General features: G+C 35.1%; 2 protein-coding genes across 2 annotated transcripts; one reads left to right on the plus strand and one right to left on the minus strand.

Annotated features, from left to right (window-relative positions):
• The first annotated feature begins 1,099 nt into the window (after positions 1–1,099).
• LOC123321043 lies at positions 1,100–2,540 on the plus strand. The gene is made up of 2 exons (XM_044908547.1): positions 1,100–2,259; positions 2,529–2,540. The coding sequence occupies exons 1-2, from the start codon at positions 1,159–1,161 to the stop codon at positions 2,538–2,540; spliced, it is 1,113 nt and encodes a 370-aa protein (XP_044764482.1). The 5' UTR covers positions 1,100–1,158.
• A 9,038-nt stretch (positions 2,541–11,578) lies between these two features.
• LOC123320168 lies at positions 11,579–15,835 on the minus strand. Its single transcript, XM_044907370.1, has 3 exons — positions 15,600–15,835; positions 13,531–13,610; positions 11,579–11,696 (listed from the first exon to the last, which is right to left on the minus strand). Exons 1-3 carry the CDS (start codon positions 15,807–15,809, stop codon positions 11,666–11,668), a joined length of 321 nt encoding a protein of 106 aa, XP_044763305.1. The 5' UTR covers positions 15,810–15,835; the 3' UTR covers positions 11,579–11,665.
• Positions 15,836–20,508: the final 4,673 nt, after the last annotated feature.

Raw genomic sequence — 20,508 nt, forward strand, 5'->3', positions numbered from 1 at the left:
AAAACGAAAATGGATCAAGACGGTGGTTGGAAAAAGGTAGAATATCGCAGGAAAAAAAATTACCACGATTTCAAAGACCGCAACCTATAAAAGGTGCAATAGAAACAACTAATTCATTAGCTGCAAAACAATTAAGCTGCCTATTCATAACTGGTCTGAAACCAAATACCAATCCGAAAGAACTCAAAAGATACATAATGGAAATATTTAAAATTGATATCAAATGTGAAGCTATGAAAACAAGGAAGGACTCATATAAAAGCTCTTTCAAGTTATACGTACCAATTGAATCGAAAGAAACAATCATGGATCCTAGTAAGTGGGAAAAAGGAATTAGTTTAAACCATTTTCTCCAAATAAGACGATATCACAATTGAATGGAAGCATAAATATAATACATCAAAATATACAATCTGTCAGAAATAAAATTCTTGAATTGGAAATATTTATAGAATCATTAGAAGAAATCCCAGACCTTGTGTGTTTGACTGAGCACTGGCTCAGTAAGGAAGAAGAGCATTTTGTAAAAATAGAGCATTATCACATTGTGTCATGTTGCTCGAGGGTGAAGTCTGTGCATGGGGGTTCATGTATTTTGGTAAGGGATACTCTGCAGGATTTTGAGGATGTACCATTCATAAAAGATATGAGTGTGGAATGCGAGATTGAAATATCATGCATCATGAGTAAAATAAGAAAGCTTGTTGTCATGTCTATCTACCGAACTGGCCTGGGAAACTTATCAACCTTTATGACCACATTTGAAGAAGTGCTTGATGCGGTGAATTGTAATTTTGCCAACTATGATGTGGTAGTATGTGGTGACTTCAACATTAACCTACTGAATGATCACTGCTCGAAGGCGGCATTTCTAGACCTCTTAACATCTTTCAACTATAAACAAACAATTTTTAAGCCAACTAGAATAACAGAAACAACAAAATCTCTAATTGACAATATATTCATAAATACAACCAAATTTAAAAACAATAAAAATCTCACATCGGCCTTAACAGATCATATGGGTCAGCACATAACAGTGGAGACCGTAACACCAATAGAACAAAACGGGAGGAGATCATTGTGAGAAGATTCTTCTCAAAATCAAAGCTCCAAGATTTCTTTTATAGTCTTCAAGAGTGCACCTGGGACAACGTTATGTTGCAGATGAATCTAAATAGAGCCTATGAATATTTCTTCGATACATTGAAGTCGAGAATTAACCAAATATTTCCATTGAAAAAATGCAACCTAAAAAAAGGACTCAAAAGGATGTGGATCACTTCGGGAATAAAGAAGTCAAGCAAACATAAAAGAGATCTTTATCAAAAAATGTTGGACGGTTTAGTATCACAGGAGTTCTACAAGAAATACTCAAATATATTGAAGCAAGTAGTAAGACAATCCAAAAAAAATGCAGAGATGACATTCATAGCAAATTCTGAGAATAAGACCAAAGCCACTTGGACATTGATCAATAAGACAACCAAAAATGAAAGAGATAAAGACAAATCATTATTCGAGGTGTTTCCAGAAAAATCAGAGGAGGATTTATTAAACGAGATGAACGCTTTCTTTCTGAAGTCTGCTCCAAGACCTGATATGAGCAATAAGACGGACACAGAGACTGTTAGACCACTCGATAGTAGCATTTTTCTGGGGCCAGTATTGGAAGAGGAAATGCTAGGCTATATAAGGCTCTTAAAAAACAAGAAAACAGTTGGATATGATGAGATACCTGTTGACCTATTGAAAACCTGTGCATCAATACTTGTGAAACCCTTAACTCATATAATTAATCGAATATTGCAAGTAGGCGAATATCCACAGGCACTCAAACAAGCTTTGGTTAAACCAATTCACAAGAAGGGAAATAAAAACATCTATGATAACTATCGCCCTATATCAATATTATCTAATATCAACAAGATTTTCGAGAGAATAATTTTTGATAAGGTCTTACATTTTTTTGAAATGAATAACATCTTGGTTAAGCAACAATGTGGTTTCAGGCAGGGAAAATCTACAATAAATGCAATGTATCAGGCACTAAATTCCATCATAAAATCATTGAATAAAAATCAAGTGACAGCAGCTCTTTGCCTTGATTTGACAAAAGCATTTGACAGTGTGAATCATAACATCCTACTAGAAAAAATGGAAAAATATGGAATAAGAGGAGTTGCACTAGATCTCTTCAGATCATATTTAACAAGAAGAACTCAAAGAACCACAGAGAGAGGAAGAAATGGCAAACAGGTAATATCAGATCCCTTACATGTTGAGAGAGGTGTACCACAAGGCTCAATATTGGGTCCTCTACTCTACATAATCTATACCAATGATTTAATTCATGTAACATCCAATGATATGGTTATGTTTGCTGATGATGTATCAATGATTTTGTCTCGTAAGACTGTGACTGAATGCAAGGATCAGCTTGAATGTGACTTGGAAAATCTTGAAAAGTGGTTCAAAAGAAACGAATTGGTAATAAACATCGATAAAATAAAATTGCTTGTCTTTAGGGAAAGAAATAAAGATGCCATAATCTTGACATATCATGGTAAAACAATCAAGACAGAGGATGCAGTACCTTTCCTGGGGATATATATCGATGGGGACCTGAGTTGGAAAACACAAATTGAAAATCTGTCTACAGGCATTGCAGGATATTGCTATGCTTTGAGGATATTGACCAATACAATTAGTGAAGAGACGGCCCTGACAGCTTATTATGCCTACGTTCAATCCAAACTCAGGTACGGAATAATTTTCTGGGGTAATTCTGTTGAGGCTGAGAGAATATTCAAAATGCAGAAGAGATGCTTGAGAACTATCTTCAAAATGAAATACAATGAGAGCTGTAGAAATATATTTATTGGTAATAACTTATTGACATTGTACAGTCTGTTTATTTATGAATGTGTAATGTATGTAAGCAACAACTTCAATGATTTTAAAGAATTACTGTTAAGTCATGAATACAATACCAGAGGAAAAAATTATATCAGTAGAGAAAAAACAAATTTTAGTTATATACAAAGGAATGCTGTATATTTTATAATCACAGTATGCAATAAATTTCCTCAAAATTTTAAATGCATGCCTATTGCAATTCAAAAAAAAAGATTAAAAAGGTTTTTGGCTAGAAAATGTTATTATAGTGTTGGGGATTTTTTGAATGAGGGAGATATTGTTTCATTATAGGTTCATATGTATTGACGGGATCTACATCTGTTGATATTTGATCAAATAAAGATTATTATTATAATTATTATTATTATTGACAAGAGAGCAATAAAGTTTCATTTTTTTATGACACTTTATGGCCCTCCGGTTCAAAAAGGTGCGGTAACAATCGAGCAGATTGGAATATCTTGATGCTGCCTTATTTGTTTGTTCTTGTTAGAGGTGAAAAATAATTCTGTTTCAATGTCTTATATGAAGTTATTCAAAATTCAAGGTTATATGATTGTTTAGTAATCCGTTGGAATATAGGATTGTTCTCATCCTCTTCGGTGAAACTTTCAACATAAAAATTCTATAGAGAAAGAAATCTTCAGTATACCATTGAACATTGTGTATTAATTGAATACTCAAAGCTATGAATAAAATTATCTTATGATCCTAAAATCGATATCGATTGGAATTTCTGATGAACAATCTGAAAAAAAGGATCATCGTATTTTCGAATTTTGTTAGTAACTAAAAAGTAGAATTTTGTCACGAAAATAACCTCAATTTGCTTCAGAGTAAGATTTTTTTGTCTTGAATTGATTGTACAATACACAGTGTTGAGTATACGGGGTGTTAAACGATTCGATAGGTCCAATAATTTCAGGGGTATATTTCCTGAATAATTTTAGTGCAAAAACTTCATATAAAAATAGGTACGCAAAAGCTTAGTCTCACTCCCACCCTGGCCGCTCCTTACTTTTGCTCGGGCGCCAGTGGGGCAATCAGTGGAACCCCACGTCTCTCACAGAATCTCCAAAAATTAGAGAGCCCGGGTAGACTTGAATGATCAGTGTAGAAGGGAAGCAGTGAAAACTAGGGTGGTAGCTTCTTGGTCTCTGCTTTCTGACGCTTTTTAATCGTTCAAAAAGAGTACCTACCTCTTCTGACTAAAATCTAGCTCTAAATGATTCAGGGAACTGTCTCTCACTGGCAAAAATAACTGGCAACAAAATAAACGTTCAGTCCTTTATTCCTACTGGATTAAATTATATACAGAAATGTACGAGTAATAACAAGTGTTGATGTCAACCGGCGGCCTGGTCGGTGTGGGGGCTGCTGATGAAAACGTTCTTTCCAGGAAAATACTGTTGAAATAGACGGTTAAATTTTGTATGGTCACTCCAGAGGAGTACGGTGGAAATGGACGGTAAATACGGTTACCTTTTGAAATCCTGGCAAGTCACTCCTTCTGTCGGCGGAAGTCGGTACCGTGGCTGGTCTCAGTACAATTGCAGTGCTATCTCTCTCTCTCTCTCTCTTTTTCTCTTTCTCTCTCTCTCTCTGTCTCTGTCTCTCTCTCTCTCTCTCTCTCTCTCTCTCTCTCTCTCTCTCTCTCTTTGACCCTCAAAATGGCTGCCAGTCAGACAGCAGATCGGAAGGAACTGTCAACCTGTAACTTGATCGGTCGGAAGTCGGCAATCTATTAACAAAATAAGCACCAAAAATACGGTAGGAACACCAAGTCCTCCTGGGACCCAACGGCGGTCGAATAACGGACGCGGAAGCCGGCACTCTACACAGTCTACGATCACTAGATCAAGTTTAAACGGTAGGTAAGTATTCTCAGCCAGTCCAACGGACTAAAGAAAGCGGAAAATAGCCCTCAGGTATGCACTACGAATAATAATGCTATAAGTGACTTGCCTTAAACTTTCGAACTTCTTAACGTAATTTCCAACTCACGGCAATAACACCTTACACACTTTCCTCGGCAGCTCGTTCTCCACTCACTCACTCTTGACCTTCAGCGCCGGGCCTCGAATTATCCCTCTCCTCGGAAAATTTGCCCCACTATGGGTAACTCATCTCTACATTGTATGCACTCCAATTGTTCGGTCAATCAGTCGGCACGGAAAGAGACAGAAACAACTGAAGAGAAGGAAAAACTGAACAAGTTGAAAGACCTCCCTCGACTCAGAAAAAGTACGGCTGAACGGAAAGAATTCTAAAATATATGAATTCTGAAAACAAAAGACATATACGGTTTCCGCCACAAATATAGGACTGGTTGGTGGAAAACAATGACAATCGGTAAATCCCTCCTATGATAATATAACGGTTTTCTTCAAAAACATTTCGGTGGTCAGGTCTTATTATGAAAGTATCGGTGAAGAAATTTCCTTTTCGTGGCGGGGCAAAATCTGCCTCGTCACATCCTGTATAAGATTTATTTTCGGGATTAGAAAATTTTATCAGGTATCCCATAAGTTAGTTGAGTTGGCTTCCTATGAGACTTCGCTTTGACTTTCATGCCCTTCGATGATTCTCATCTATTCAATAAGTTGCAATACAGAACTGATGTCCACAATGTTAACACTGGACATGGAGGTTTGCTTACTTCTCCTCACCATCGAACCTCCACCTTTCAAAGAAGTTTTAGATACAACATATATAAATTGTACAACGAGATTCCTTATGAGTTTAAACAATTTAAAGATAGTAAAATTCAAGAATGAAATCAGAGAATACTTGCTCAGTGGTTCGATATAACTCTATTCAGTCTCCGAGAAGGCAAGAAAAAGAATAATAGTTTTGGTTCTTGTTTTATTTTTTGCTCTATTGTTATTCTTATGTTTATTATTATCTGAGATGGATTGCACACAGAATTTCATTTTTCATGTAAGAACAAGGATTAAGTGGCAGAACACCTTTAGGTGAACTTCCCCTTGAGATTTCTGTTAAAGAAAAAAAGGCCTTATTTATTTATTTTATTCATTAATATTGTCAGCTTTCCCTTATCAGTTGCCGACAAAATATCGTCCGTTATCAAAAGAAGGGCTGAGCCACATCCAAAACCTCGTTTGAAACCCGACTAGCAATTCGGTAAAATTATTATCTCTCTAGTACCTTTGAAAGGGTTGGTAGGATGATTATCGGTCTTAAATCATTAGGACACGGGGATGACACGGGCTCTCTTCCACTGCGCCAGAGTTCGAGATAGAATATTTAATTATATGAGTATGTAAGGCAGCAAGTATGGCAAGCAGAGGTTCAAAGTTAACATATTTATACCATCTAGACCTGTTGCGTTACTTTTGATATCATTCATAACTTTCAAAATTTCTATTTATGAAACGGTATGAAAATTGAATTATGCTTCTCCAAGTCGATTATTCTCATAAAAAGATATTCAATCAATTAAATCAACATCAGACAAGTGATATGGTAAATTACAGATTTTTTACCCCTTTTGATATCCAAATATTTTGGATTCCTCCATAACTCTTTCCCGTTATTGTTCTTCAGTTTGTTTTCATAAAATGCTTTCTTTTCTTTTCTTACAGTGACAGTGATAAGATCGCGGAGCTTTTTATAGTGATTCCAGTCAGAATTAGTTCTGTACTTTTTGTATTTAGACATAGCCTTATAACTATACTTCTTCAAAGCTCGAAGGGAATCCGCGAACCAAGGGGCGTATGGCTTGGTTGTGCGATAGGTTTTATATGGCTCATGTATATCTAAAAGAGTAATGATGTTGCCACAGAAGAAATCAAGTTTATCATCTATATCACCAATGTCATAGACTCGGTCATAAATATCGCGCCATGGAATAGATTGCAAGTTACAGTCAAACTCAGAGAAATTCAGACCTTTGAAATCCCGTGATGTAACCAACTTTGGATTTGGTTTGCTCACTCCCAGCTTAAGACTACAAGAAGTAATTCTGTGATCCGAGAAATCAACAGGCTCCACTTTTATGGACGAAATAATATCAATAGAATCCACAAATATATAGTATAACAGAGTGGCAGACGTATCTGTCACTCTGGTTGGCTCATCAACCAATAAGTTTCAGACCAAGACCCTCAAAAAAATTCATAACTGAGCTCAAGCTTAATTGTTAAAGATCTAGGAATACACCTCGATCACCAACTGAATTTTATTCAGCATATAACTCAGAAAGCAATGAGGATGCTAGGATTCATTAAAAGAAAACTCAAAAATTTTAATAACATCTGTGCCTTAAAAATTGTTTATTTTACGAACGTCCGAAGTATATTGGAATATTCATCTGTATGCTGGTCACCCTATTACGAAGTAATAACAATAAAAACAACATTGAACGCATGCAACGAAAATTTTTAAGATGGGTTGCTTACAAAATGAGTATTCCCAAGACCTCAATAAGCTATGACCATTTACACGAGTCTTTATCATTGAAACCTTTATCTACAGTCCCTGGCCAGTTTATTAGACGCACTGAGGATTTTTTTTTATATTTACTGGTATTGCCCGAGGAAAAAGCAGAATATTTGAATTTCATTTCCACAGAATGCCATTTATTTTTGATGTTGTAGTATTAGTAAGTATGAATCAGTACTATGTCTTCCAGTGGACGTCTTGCATTCTGCAGGTTCGGACGTTATTTCGATAATCCACATATGAAATCATTATCTTCGAATGCAGCAAACCGAACAATTCTGCATTGATAGTATGAAGCTCTCATAGCTACACAGGGTGGCTCAGCAAAATATTAGAATTTCATGTTGTAATGAATCCCACTTTTCTGAGGAAAATTGGAGTTCATTTTAGTGCATTCCTTTCATTTAAAATTTCCGCCTTTGAAAATATTTAATTCTCAAATATTCAGTACCTTCATTCCGATAGGCAGAGTAAATGTAAAAAACCGTTTATCTGTGTTTAACGTTGTTTTTCTTGCATGCCGTTGAAGATTGCGAAGATTTTCATATGTTGATATGCGATAAACCGGAACTGACGACGATTTTCATTCTTGTCGCATTCTGGAATTTTCAGATTTTTAGCGTGTGGGGGGATTTGCCTATAAAAGCAGATTTTCCCCCGCGACGGTCTCTTTTACTTCAGTCTTTCACTTGGTGACTTTTGACTTTTGATTCTCTGTTACTTCAGTCGATTTAGTTAGTTTACGCTCCGTACTTTCTGCGATTCGACGTTAATTTTGTGCCCGGCAAGCCGGGCACATGAATTAGGAATTCATTTTCAGTTTTTCATTTGTTTTCCGCGAGTGCCTGAAATAAAGGAGGTAGGTCCCCGTCTTTACCGTTCAGTTTCTTAATTAGACCTACACCGGTTACTTCTTTGACACTGCTGTACTGTATCACTTTCTGTTATATTTTATCGTACTTTACCCTGTTTCGCGAGTCTGACTTTTCCCTTCGCTATCAGTCATGGCGCGTAAGCCCTTGGGGTACTGAAGGGAAGGTCCCGTCAACCCCCCCTGTCCGCGTTCCGCGTCATAAGTGTTTAATCCGAAATCTCTTCTGTTCTATCAGTCATGGCGCGTAAGCCCTTGGGGTAGAGAATAAGAGATACCGCTCGTCGTCAGTGAAATCCCGTAGTTGCGCTAAAAATAGACCTTTTTTTCGATATCAGTCATGGAGCGTTATAGCCCTTGGGGTAGCGAATAAAAGTCTTGAATAGACCCGCCCTGGTTGTGTTTCATTTCTGGAGAAATACAATTACATCCCGATACCGTATAGCAAGTCATTTCACTTCGCGAGGTCATCCTTAGTATTCATTTCGTCAGTGCTGGTTGGCGCATTTTATTGAACAACCTTTGATTTTTCACTGTACCCGGTATAAACTTTATAAAGTGCTCGTGACCGGGTAGAATTTCCCGAATGTATGTTTGCTGATAGATTCGCTCATATTTCATACCTACACATATCTCCGTTGTACATATAATCAGTTTCCGAAGGTGTGAATGAACTAGTACATAATTTGATTTTGACTACTTCGTTATCGCTACCACCCTAGATAACAGCGAACTCTGTCTCCGACTAGCAGCTACTCTGGTAGGTTTGCTATTCTTCCTAGTGAAAAGAATAGCTGGCGCTCGAGATGAGTTTTCTCCGAGGTAACCACGTTACAAAAAATGGCTCTCGAGCAGGGACAGTGCAAAATCTGGTAGGAGACAACAGAGGTGAGAAACATTAACCGGACAGTGAGTGAATTCCCGAAACAGTGAGTAAAACTGAGGAGGCTCACAGAAGAAACTGAAAATCTGAATCTCATTCCGGCAGAGCAATTCGGATTCAGAAGAGATCACTCAACAGGACAGCAATTACTGAGACTCACAGAATACATAACAGAAGGATTCCAAAATAAACAAGCAACAGGTCTTTTTCTACTAGATGTCGCCAGAGCATTCGACAGAGTATGGCATGAAGGATTGATTTACAAAATGAGATATGCTGGATATTCATTCAAACTGTGCAAGTTAATTAGGAATTATTTGAGGAACACAAGATTCAACGTGAAAGTGGAAGGAGAAAACTCCACAACCAGATATATGGAAGCAGGGGTATCTCAAGAGTCAGTACTTGGCCGTTACTGTATATTATATATATTCACGATATACCAAAATCACCAAGGACTATGCAGTATATACCGACGACACTTGAATCGCAATACGACATGGCAAGCTAGAAATCATAGAAGGAAAATTACAAGAAGCTATAGATGAAATAAATGACTGGTATATTAAATGGAAAATAAAGCTCCACGCACAAAAGGGCCAAGCGATATTAGTGCAGAAGAGGAAACTGAGAACTACAACAAATCTAGAGGTAGATGGAGAAGACATCGAGTGGAAAAACGAAGCGAAATATTTAAGTAGCACGATCACCCTAGACAAAGAACTAACTTGGAGAAGCCATATCAAACAATCCGTTGACAAAACCAAGGCAGCGATGAATATGCTTTACCCGCTGATAGGTAGAAAGAGCCACATGTCAAATGAGACAAAATTGAAAATAATCAAAGCCGTTGCTAGACCGCAACTGACTTATGGATTAGGTGCTTGGGGATTCGTGACAAAGAGCTATATACAAAGAGTTCTGGCAATAGAAAACAAGCTACTACGATGTGTCTTATATGCGCCTTGGTTTGTCAGGAACAAACAGATATATCGAAATTTGAAGTGGGAAACCATCACCGAATTTATGAAGAGGAAAGCTGAAAAGTTATTCGAAACAGCGAAGGAACATCCAAACGAAGAACTCAGGAGACTAGTGGACTACGATCCGGACGAAGACAGAGGAAGAATGAGAATTTACAAAAGGAGACCGCGAGATCAATTGAGGAGAGATTAAAATGAGTACGGAAACGTATTAAAACTATACTAAGAAGAGATATCCGAAATAGAATAACATGAAAACCCTAGCACGGCAATATGCAAGAAGAAATTAACCGATTAAGGGATACATGGTTTATAGGCGAATGCCCGGAACCAATGAAAAGCAGGTTAGGTTTAGTGGGTCGCGAACTCAGGAGAGTGAGTAACCCCACAATGTTCCCTAGAAATGGGTTCCTCTGGTCGAGATATAGAGCCCCGTGATTTCACGGTCGCAGTTTCCCCCTGCTATATAAAAAAAAAACAATGTCAAAGTCATTACTGGATAACATGTTTTTGAAATCATTCAGATCAGCCATTAAAGATCTAACATTGAGATGGGCACATTTGAGTCAGTCCTTACTCAGAACAAGCCAGCATGATTACATGTGTGCCAAATCATTTGAAGGTAATGGTAAATTGTAAATTGAATATTTTTCATTGTTTGTCTGTTTCAAAAGATCACTGTTCCAGGTTTTATGTGCCCTTAATTTTTATTCGCATCGAAGTTACCAAAAGAGTATTGGACAGGACTTCTTATCGAGCTTCTTGTGGAGTCTCAGTCAAATTAGTCTGTAGGTGTATCGAGCAAGTGAGCAAAGCAGTGACACAACATTTAAGTGGGAGATATATAAGGTTTACGAGAAAACCAAGGGATGAATTGAGAATAACCCAAGGTTTTGTGGAAAAGTATAATTTTTCTGGTGTAATTGGCTGCATAGATTGCACATACGTAGCAATTATTGGACCCTCCAACAACAAAACTGTGCATCCTGGATTCGCATATTTGAAAGGGAAAGGTTTCCATAGTGTGAAATGCCAAATTATTTGTACTGTTCTGCCATATGTACCATACATGAATATTTATGATCATTTACAAGATGCATACATGAACAAGAATGAATATGGATCAGAACCAAGCAACCAGAGTTGCTTGGAAATTCAGGATATATTACTGTTCAATTGTTGCATACACTATACTTAAGTAGATATGCAAGATTTCTGAGAATTATGTTCGACTTTGATGCCCGAGTAGCGCATGCGGATACAGATCGAAGGAGGATAATATGATGATTCTTGAATATTTTTTCCCAGGAACTGTATGTACAGATCTAACTTCTGATTTTGTGACTCATTCTATTCTTTACCTTTCTGAAAGGGTAAACCTCTTCTTGATCGAAAACGGTATTTTGCTGAGGAGTATTATTTTTTTCATTTCGATAGTAAACGTGAATTAAAAAACAGTTCTGTATGCATCATATATTTATTTGTGAATAAAATTGAAAGCTCATTATAATAAATATGGGTTTCATTTTAATTTATGTGGTTACTTCATTTCCTTCCTTTCTTGCAGCCACCACCTCTGAAAAAAATAAAGAATTCAGTAAAATTTTTCAATTTTCATTCGACTAATATTGATATGAATGTATGTTGGTTTGTTACATCCATGTTTGATGAATCAAGATTTATTTCGAGAATATGGACGAATGTACTCCTGATGTTATATTCTAAATTTTTATTAACAACTTTGCCGACGTTTCGTAGAATACTCTCTCAGAAATTTCAGAAAGTTTCAGAAAAATTGAAGATTAAAAACAACACACATTCCTCAAGTTCTTAACATTCTAAATATAAAAAACGACGAAGTGAATAAGTCGTCACATCTCCGTACACAAAAAAAAATATATGTCAATCTTTGTAGCCCTGAGAAAGGTAGAGGAATCACCGAAACGTCGGCAAAGCAGTAAACAAAAAATTAGATTAAAACATCAGGGGTACATTTGTCCGTATTCCAGAAATAAATCTTGATTAATATATGAATCTTCTAGGAAGAGAGTAAGTCCGGGTCCATACCGATTTTGAAAATCCAAATAGATAAAAGGTATGTGGTTGGTCGTAAAATTTTGTATAAATTTCCGGAAGAGAGGTAAGTGGTCGATTTTTACGATTTCGGGCTGAACCTCAAATTGGAAACAAACTAGACATTCAAATAGTAAATAATTATAACATCTAAACCCTTGTGCGAACCAAATTTCACCATTTCCAAATTCATAGAGAAAATCGCAGAAAACCCATTTCTTGTAATTCTTATCTTCACAGAACTGCCTCAATTTAGATGAAAATTACTTGCGTCAAAAATAGCTGCCGTTTTAATTCATCATCCGCTATAACGCTATAAAAAAAATTTGAGATAAAATTCAAAATAAAATTACTTTCTCAAAGTTATGCCTCTGTGCCGATTTTGTTGACACCTTAGCATTAGAGTATTAAAACCCCAATGGGGGTTAATACTCAATGATGACACTAAAGAATAAACGCTGAAATTGTCAGCAGAAAATGAAAAAATCATCATATCGTCCTATTTTGATTCGAATTATTATTCTTTAGGCAATTTTCCAATAGTTATTGATCACCTGTACACTGATATTTTCATGAATAAATGAAGCCTGGCAAGGCTTCATTTTTTATTTTATATCACGCATAATGCGATACTTGAGTCGAAGGATTTGAAGAACTTTCCACTTACGTAGTTACTAATATAAAAAATTAAAAACAAATGATTGAACAATCTTCAACTGAAACTAAATATTCGAGATGCTTATGTAAGCTGCTTTTTAGAAAATCTATTATCATATACTCGAAGCAATGAGTGTTGCAATAAATTATCTTTTCGTTTTTCATGTTTAAATATCTTTTATTCGTTTATTTGTTCATTCGCGGTACTGTTATTACTCAAAGAACGAAATACACCTACAATATTTGTTTGTTCATTATACAACCCGGCAAATCAACTCCGAAGTATTGAATTTCAATTCTACCAAAATATCCAGTACGATAAGCTACAACCTGTCTGAAGTGGCTTAGCTAGTTGTTAACATGGAATAATCTTTAAAAATTGCCAACCACAGAAAATCTTCTACTGTAGTTGTACCCCTACCAAGAATGCAGGGGTACTAGGATATTACTGTATTCTCTTATATGATAACATAACTCATATTCTTGGAAGAACACCCCTACCTCAATCTGCGCCTTCTACGGTCGATAGATCGGATGATTTCAAGGATCAAAAGGTCATAAGGTCAAAATAGTCCTATAATATTATTATTAGCGTACAAGAGATATATTTGTATTCACTAACATATAAGTGTAAAGACGATTAATTAATCTTTTAAAGTACAAGAACGAGGATAACTTACCCTTTAGCTACACCGCCTCCCTTTTTGAATGACTTGGAAGATCTTTTTAGTCTTTCCGAAGCTGGCATTTCATCACTTTCCTATAACAAATATTATTTATTGAAATTTATCATGAAGGTCTTTATGATAGATCAGAATATTGAACTGAGAGAAGTGGAGAGAGTGGAGAATATTCGATTTTCGTTTATTTTATATTCTTCTTTTTATGTAGGTATATTGTACAATAACTCTGATTGCTTCTCTTAAATATAAAAAAAACGAGTTTTACTCATGAAAAATCGCTGCTTCATATTAACAAACAGTCAGAAGTTTCTGAGGACAAAATTCGAATTAACACCATCACTAGTCCAACAGATTCCGTTTCAGCAGAATTTTTTTCGAAAAATCAATATTCTCTGAGTTAGTATTTTTTACTTAGAAAAAAAATTTTCAAGCGAATTTTAAAGCATTGCTTGGAAACTAAATGTTTCATGAAAAATTCATAATGTACAAATTTGAATTCAAGTGAGGAGCGATTTTTGAAAGTCCAAACAAAACATTCTCATATTTTTAAAAAACTTAAGCACAAATAGAAAAATTCAAAGATTTTGAACTCATACGATTTGAATTCATCCGGTTATTGTCAAAAAACCAACAATATTGAATTGAAACAATTTTTGGGGCTTCATAAGTATGCTTTATTATTTATTGATATGGTCCAGTTTTCTATTAATTCAATATAATTGTTGTCTTTCAATCCTTCAATTATACACAAATTATGGTATCAGTTTTGAATTATTGCAGTAAGATACACTATACCAATATTTCAATGAGAGGTTCTTGAGAATAAATTATAGTGTCGAAAAGAAATTGTAACATGAAACTTTTTCAACTATTTTCAAGTTCGTATGTTCATAGTTTGTATTTTGTTCTACGCCGAGGGCGCAAATTATAGTTTTTACAAAATATGATGGAATTTTTATAACACATACCCGTGGTTAAGTTAGAAAAAATTGCAACATCGGAAGCTATCGTTCGTATTTCGTAGAAAACTTTTCCATAAAAAAAATTGTTGAATGGTGAGGGAGAGTATATTTAACTTCTATATGTGTGGATTTATTTCAAAAAACTAAGGCACAATTCGAAGGGCACTAAACTTAGAGTTTCCTCGACAGATGAAAATAACGCATTAAGTTTTTCAATTGAAAAACAATGGGCGTTATGTAACCTAACCTCAAAAAACTATGCAAAATAGCATTCAATACTACTTGGTTGGAAGGGAAGCACTTCAAATTGTTTTCTTGACGTTATTGCCACTGAAACATTTTTGTGTCTCTTCTTCGCCAAAAACTGGACAGTTGGAATAGAGTGTATCTTCATTATTTCCGATATCAATCACAATCCAAAACGAGAGTTTTGGAGTGACAATTATATCGATAAAATCCGTTCATTTTTAATTGTATATAAATCGGTAACGGTAATTCGTACAGACGACCTAATTGCTGATTTGAAAAGAACGAAACGAGAGCAAAACGTTAGCAGACTCGATAGGGAGAGACAAAAAATTAATGTTTTTCTTCGAGAACTAGTAAAAAATAAGTTATCAAAACGAACGGACTGGTACGAATGGCCTAGGAATCATTTTATTTTCAATCCCGACTTCAGGACAGTCAGGATCTCGAGTGCCCGAGGTATAAGTCGAGATCATAAGTCGAGAATTTTTTTGTCGAAAGGCACCTATGCTTTATATGTTTGAAAGAAACTAATGATTACATTATCTGGAAATTCAAAAAGACTAAGAATATAAATACTATATTTGTTTTTGTTGATGATTTTTCTTCCAAAAAGTGTACTAGAACTTCCTTTTCCATGATATTAATTTTTTAAATTAAGGATTGTGTCATGAGCAGAATGAAATAAAGAAGAAATATGCGAAGATTCTGGGTAATCCACGGATGATTTCTGCAATATTTTTTCTGTCAAAGATATCAATCATAAGTAATATTAATAACCGCGATGTTCACTTCATAAAATGAAAGTTTTTGAATCAGCTTTTGCATTTTACGAGCATTCAGTTGAATAATTCTTACATTTGGCAAATCGTCGTGATCGTCTCCTTTCAATGTTGAATGCATCAAGGAATTCTTCATCGCAGAATCGTTTTCAGCTTCTGACAGCCTCCGGAAACGGGTAACAATTTTCTGAGGAGAGTCATTATTCACAGAATCTCTATTTATTGGGTCACAACTAACCAGAACCACTAACAATATCAAGAGATACAATGTTTTGAGAGTAGTCATATTGTCGAGAACTAACTTGTGATTCGCGAACGATTCCCCTATTTATAGAGAAAAATTTGGAATTTCCAGTAATTGATTACCTATTTCATTACCCAGTCCGAATTGTTTCTGAAAATCCCCCCAATTAGAGATCCAAAACAATAACAAGCGTCAGCATAATACACATACTAGAAAATATATTTTGTACAATCGCTATCGGATGAAATTTGTCAAGATTTTATGGAATTTTTCTTCCGGAACATGATAATAACTTAGTATTATTCGATCATTTACAAGAGGAAGTGTTATAATGATGTTAGCTCATGAGATCAGATACATGAAAATACCATCGATAAATAGAATAATCTCAGGCATTCGACTCTCCTCAGCGCCTAACTAATTACTACTTTCAAATAATTTTCAGTCAGACCGCGGGATTTTGATCGGACATCCTGCACTGCAAAATAATATGTTTTAATAATAAGAGTATCGCTTCATTTTGATGAATAGGAAAAACGGTATGAGCTTTTGGATTCCTCAATTTTCTCTGAAATCTTCAAATAATATTGGAATCTTAGCAATATGCTAAATTTGCTGTTCAAACTTCAAAGTACCATTTGTACTTTGTACGCGACATATCTGTATGAAAGTGAAAATAAGTAATCACTGTATAATGTTTTATCATATATGTTAATAATGAGCAGAGTTTAGATGTGGGTTTTTGAAGAATGACAACTGCATACAACCTGAACTGAAGTTATTGTTATTACCTTAAAAAAATGAATAACGTCGAAAGGTGATCAATAAATGTTCCGCATTCTAATTTGGAAGATCGATATTCTGTGTCGAGACATAATCATTTGTTCATTGATTTAATTTATGGAGAGTAGAGAGAAGGAGAACGATCGCTGCTTTGAGACCATAGATTTTTGGTCCCCTAAAATATGTACCACATATGTTTTTGCCAATAGGCGCGCTGGCGATTACAGGATGATGAAATTTTGATTTAAGTTAGTTGAAGTTGGCCGAGTGAACTGTCTTCCTGGTAACAGATGATTAGAATAATATTACTGTTTTCGATTTTTTATAAGAGAACAACATATGACCATGGTGAAATGATGAAGCGTGAGCTAGTATAAGAGTGTTTTGGCATCGGCAAAAAAGGAGAAGAGATAAAATTTCCAAGTGAATTTTTGGGAGAAAATTGGAAAAAAACCTTACTTCAAGAATCGAATCGAAATCAATTTTTGTGTCAAGAGCACTTTGGCGATGAAGATACCACAAATATGATGTATTCATTATAAACGAATTCGAAATTGTCATCCCTTGTGAGAAGTGGGCTCCTCTGAATAAGAATATCTAACCGATAAAACTACATGTTTCAGAAGTGGTTATTCTTGAAGAATTTTGTTAGCATAACATAATATACGGTTTATAATGGTTCTCAGCTGAGTATTGGAAACAGAATCTACTCTTATCAGTGATAAATCTCAGATTGCTACCTTTTGTTGTCTTGATATGTACTACTCCTCGATGCGAATGTATATAATTTTGAAGATTAGAGTAAACCAACTAACATACCTGTTTTCAATTAACAATGATAAACAAACGTAGGTACAACAAGAAGAAAAATGTGGCTTCAGTTAGATGGCCCACCCTCTCACTTCAGAAATGATGTCCGCCAATATTTGGATACGAAATTTCCGAATAGATGGAAAGGCCGGGCGGGGACACAAAATTGGCCTGCGAGGTCCCCAGACTTAACGTCATCAGATTTTTTTATGGGGTTATATCAAAAGTATTGTATATGAGAATCCTGTAAAAACTCCTCAGGACATGAAGTTAAGAATAAAAGACGCTTTCAAAAACATCACTCCTAGAGTATTGCATAATATCGAACATTCTTTTCTTAAAAGAATTCGTTTATGCATCGAAAAAGATGGGGGATCATTCGAGCAATTTATGTTTTTGACGATTATTTGTATATATTTATATCTGTATTTTACAGAGTTGAAATTTGTTTTCATGTAGCCAACTTGTCTTCTTCAACTAATTGATTCTTGTGATATTTGTTGTTTTTTCGTTTTTGTTCATTTCATTCAGTCCTGATACTGATATATTTTTTAAGTATGTGAGTTAACCATTCAAATATTTTGTTATGTATCTGTCTCAAATTCTTTGTTCTTCTGCATCGAATCGAATCAATAGTTTTTGCATTAATGAACCAAGAACTGAATATTCGTTTTCCGAAATATTCCTTCTATTGTCTACTTTGTATACTTCGCCATTATATTCAGAACTTTTAAGAGTTTTTGAAAAATTAAACAAATTTGTGAGCTTAAAATATAAAATACGTTCTCGTGAATCGTAAAGTGGCACTAACTGAAAAATGGGACTTATTTAGTTGAGTCTCTTTCATAAACGATGTGCGATTCATCTAGAATCTCACTTATTCAGCAATCAGAATACCCGTTCAATATGTATTGATTCAAAAATCAAAGTTTGCTGAGAAACAGGAGTATGTGTAGGAAAGAAAACCTTATGCAGATAGTTTCGAAATTAATTTTTACGTTCAACGAGATATAGAAATACCGGGTGTGCCATTTGAAATAAGAAAGTTTTTAACGATTTTTTGTAGTTAATGTTTGAGAATTTATTATGATCACTTTGTATATTCCAGAATTGATTTTTTTTATGTGTAGAAGAAGTCAACTTGTCTATTCGAAAAAATACTGTCTCTATCGCTGGCGTAACTAGTTTATTCATTAATTGCTATTCAAAAAAACTCCATACTTTCAATTTTCCGTTATTATCTCGTGAAGGGTGCTTCTAAGGTATAAAATGATCTGAAGAAACTCTTCATAATTTGAGTTTGCCATTTCATTCTTGAGGTCAAATACAGGATGTTCCATTCAAAAAGGTATAACTTTAGTCTATATATTTGTTTTCGAACACCCTGTATATATGACAATAATTTTAAATTGTACTTTTGAACACCCTATACTGGCCTATACACACCAAAAGAAAAAATTTTCAAAATATTTTTATTTACTCCCTCAAAATGTGCGCCGCGCTTGGGATGGACCACCCGGTATATGGGTCAAGGAATTTTTTGTCTCTTACTCAGTGACCTCAAAAACATTGAACAACACAAAAAAATTATTTTGTCCACCTAAAAATGGATTTCGACCGAGATTTCGACCCACTGTGCGACGGACTAGTGGAAATACATAGGTCTATGTCTCCAGCCCCCCCAAATTTGAATATTTCACTTTTTTTGACGCTTGAGTTTTGTACTAGTTTTGTACCGAAATGTACCATTGAAAAAAAGTTTTGTACCCCTAATTAAATTGACGAAAATACGGTTTTCAGTTTGGGGGGGCCGTAGACATGCTCACCCCCCACTTTTGAAATTGCAATTTTTTTGTATTTCAAAGTTTTGTACTAGTTTTGTACCGAAATGTACCGTCAAGAAAAGGTTTTGTACCCCAAAATTAAGGGGTCTTAGGAGGGTTTGAAATCGGGGGGGCTGGAGACATGTTTTCGCAATAATGAGATTTCTGTTTTCGAAACAAGCTAAAACATGAGTACTAGTTTTGTACCGAAATGTACCGTTGAGAAAAAGTTTTGTACCCTAATCAAAATGAAGAAAATACAGTTTTCTGTTTGGGGGTACTGTAGACATGCTCAACCCTCACTTTTGAAAATGCAATTTTTTTTTATTTGAAAAAAACTTTGAAATAAAAAAAATTGCATTTTCAAAAGTGAGGGTTGTGCATGTCTACAATACCCCCAAACAGAAAACTGTATTTTCTTCATTTTAATTAGGGTACAAAACTTTTTCTCAACGGTACATTTCGGTACAAAACTAGTACTCATGTTTTAGCTTGTTTCGAAAACCGAAACCTCATTATTTCGAAAACATGTCTCCAGCCTCCCCAATTTCAAACCCTTCTCAGACCCCTTAATCTTGGGGTACAAAACTTTTTCTTGACGGTACATTTCGGTACAATACTAGTACAAAACTTTGAAATACAAAAAAATTGCAATTTCAAAAGTAGGGGGTGAGCATGTCGACGGCCCCCCAAACTGAAAACCGTATTTTCATCATTTTAATTTGGGGTACAATTTTTTTTTTAACGGTACATTTCGGTACAAATTTAGTACAAAAATTCAGCATCAAAAAAGGTGAAAATTCAAATTTGGGGGGGCTGGAGACACGGACCTCTCCATGACCGACCTCAAAATTGAAAGTCGTAAACAAGTTTAGTGTCTGAACAACACCCCGTTCAACAATATATTGTAATTTTATTTGAAAATTCAGTAGAAGCAGAAGGAAACTAGTAAGACCAAGTGTATTCGAGAGGGCATGTCCGTATTTTGGGGGAAATTTTTTATCAATGAGTAACTTTCAAACATCTTTTAAGCGTAAATTATTAATCATCACTTTGGGCCACATTTGAAGAAAGTGAGGAGAACTAGCTTAATCCAAAATAACGTCGCTGGAATATGCTATATTTTTTTTGCTAGACGAATATCATGATCATTTATCAACTCTTCTGATACATTCTTGATGAAACAAATAAAATAAATCAGTGTATGAAATTATTAACCTAAAGTAAACTCTTTAGTAAATAAAACATGAGGCTCTATTTCATTATATTTTTCAGCGGGAATGCATCGAAAGTATCTGGAAATGATCATACTCTAGCTGAAAGAA

Source organism: Coccinella septempunctata, chromosome 9 (assembly GCF_907165205.1).
Source record: "Coccinella septempunctata chromosome 9, icCocSept1.1, whole genome shotgun sequence".
Classification (NCBI taxonomy): domain Eukaryota; kingdom Metazoa; phylum Arthropoda; class Insecta; order Coleoptera; family Coccinellidae; genus Coccinella; species Coccinella septempunctata.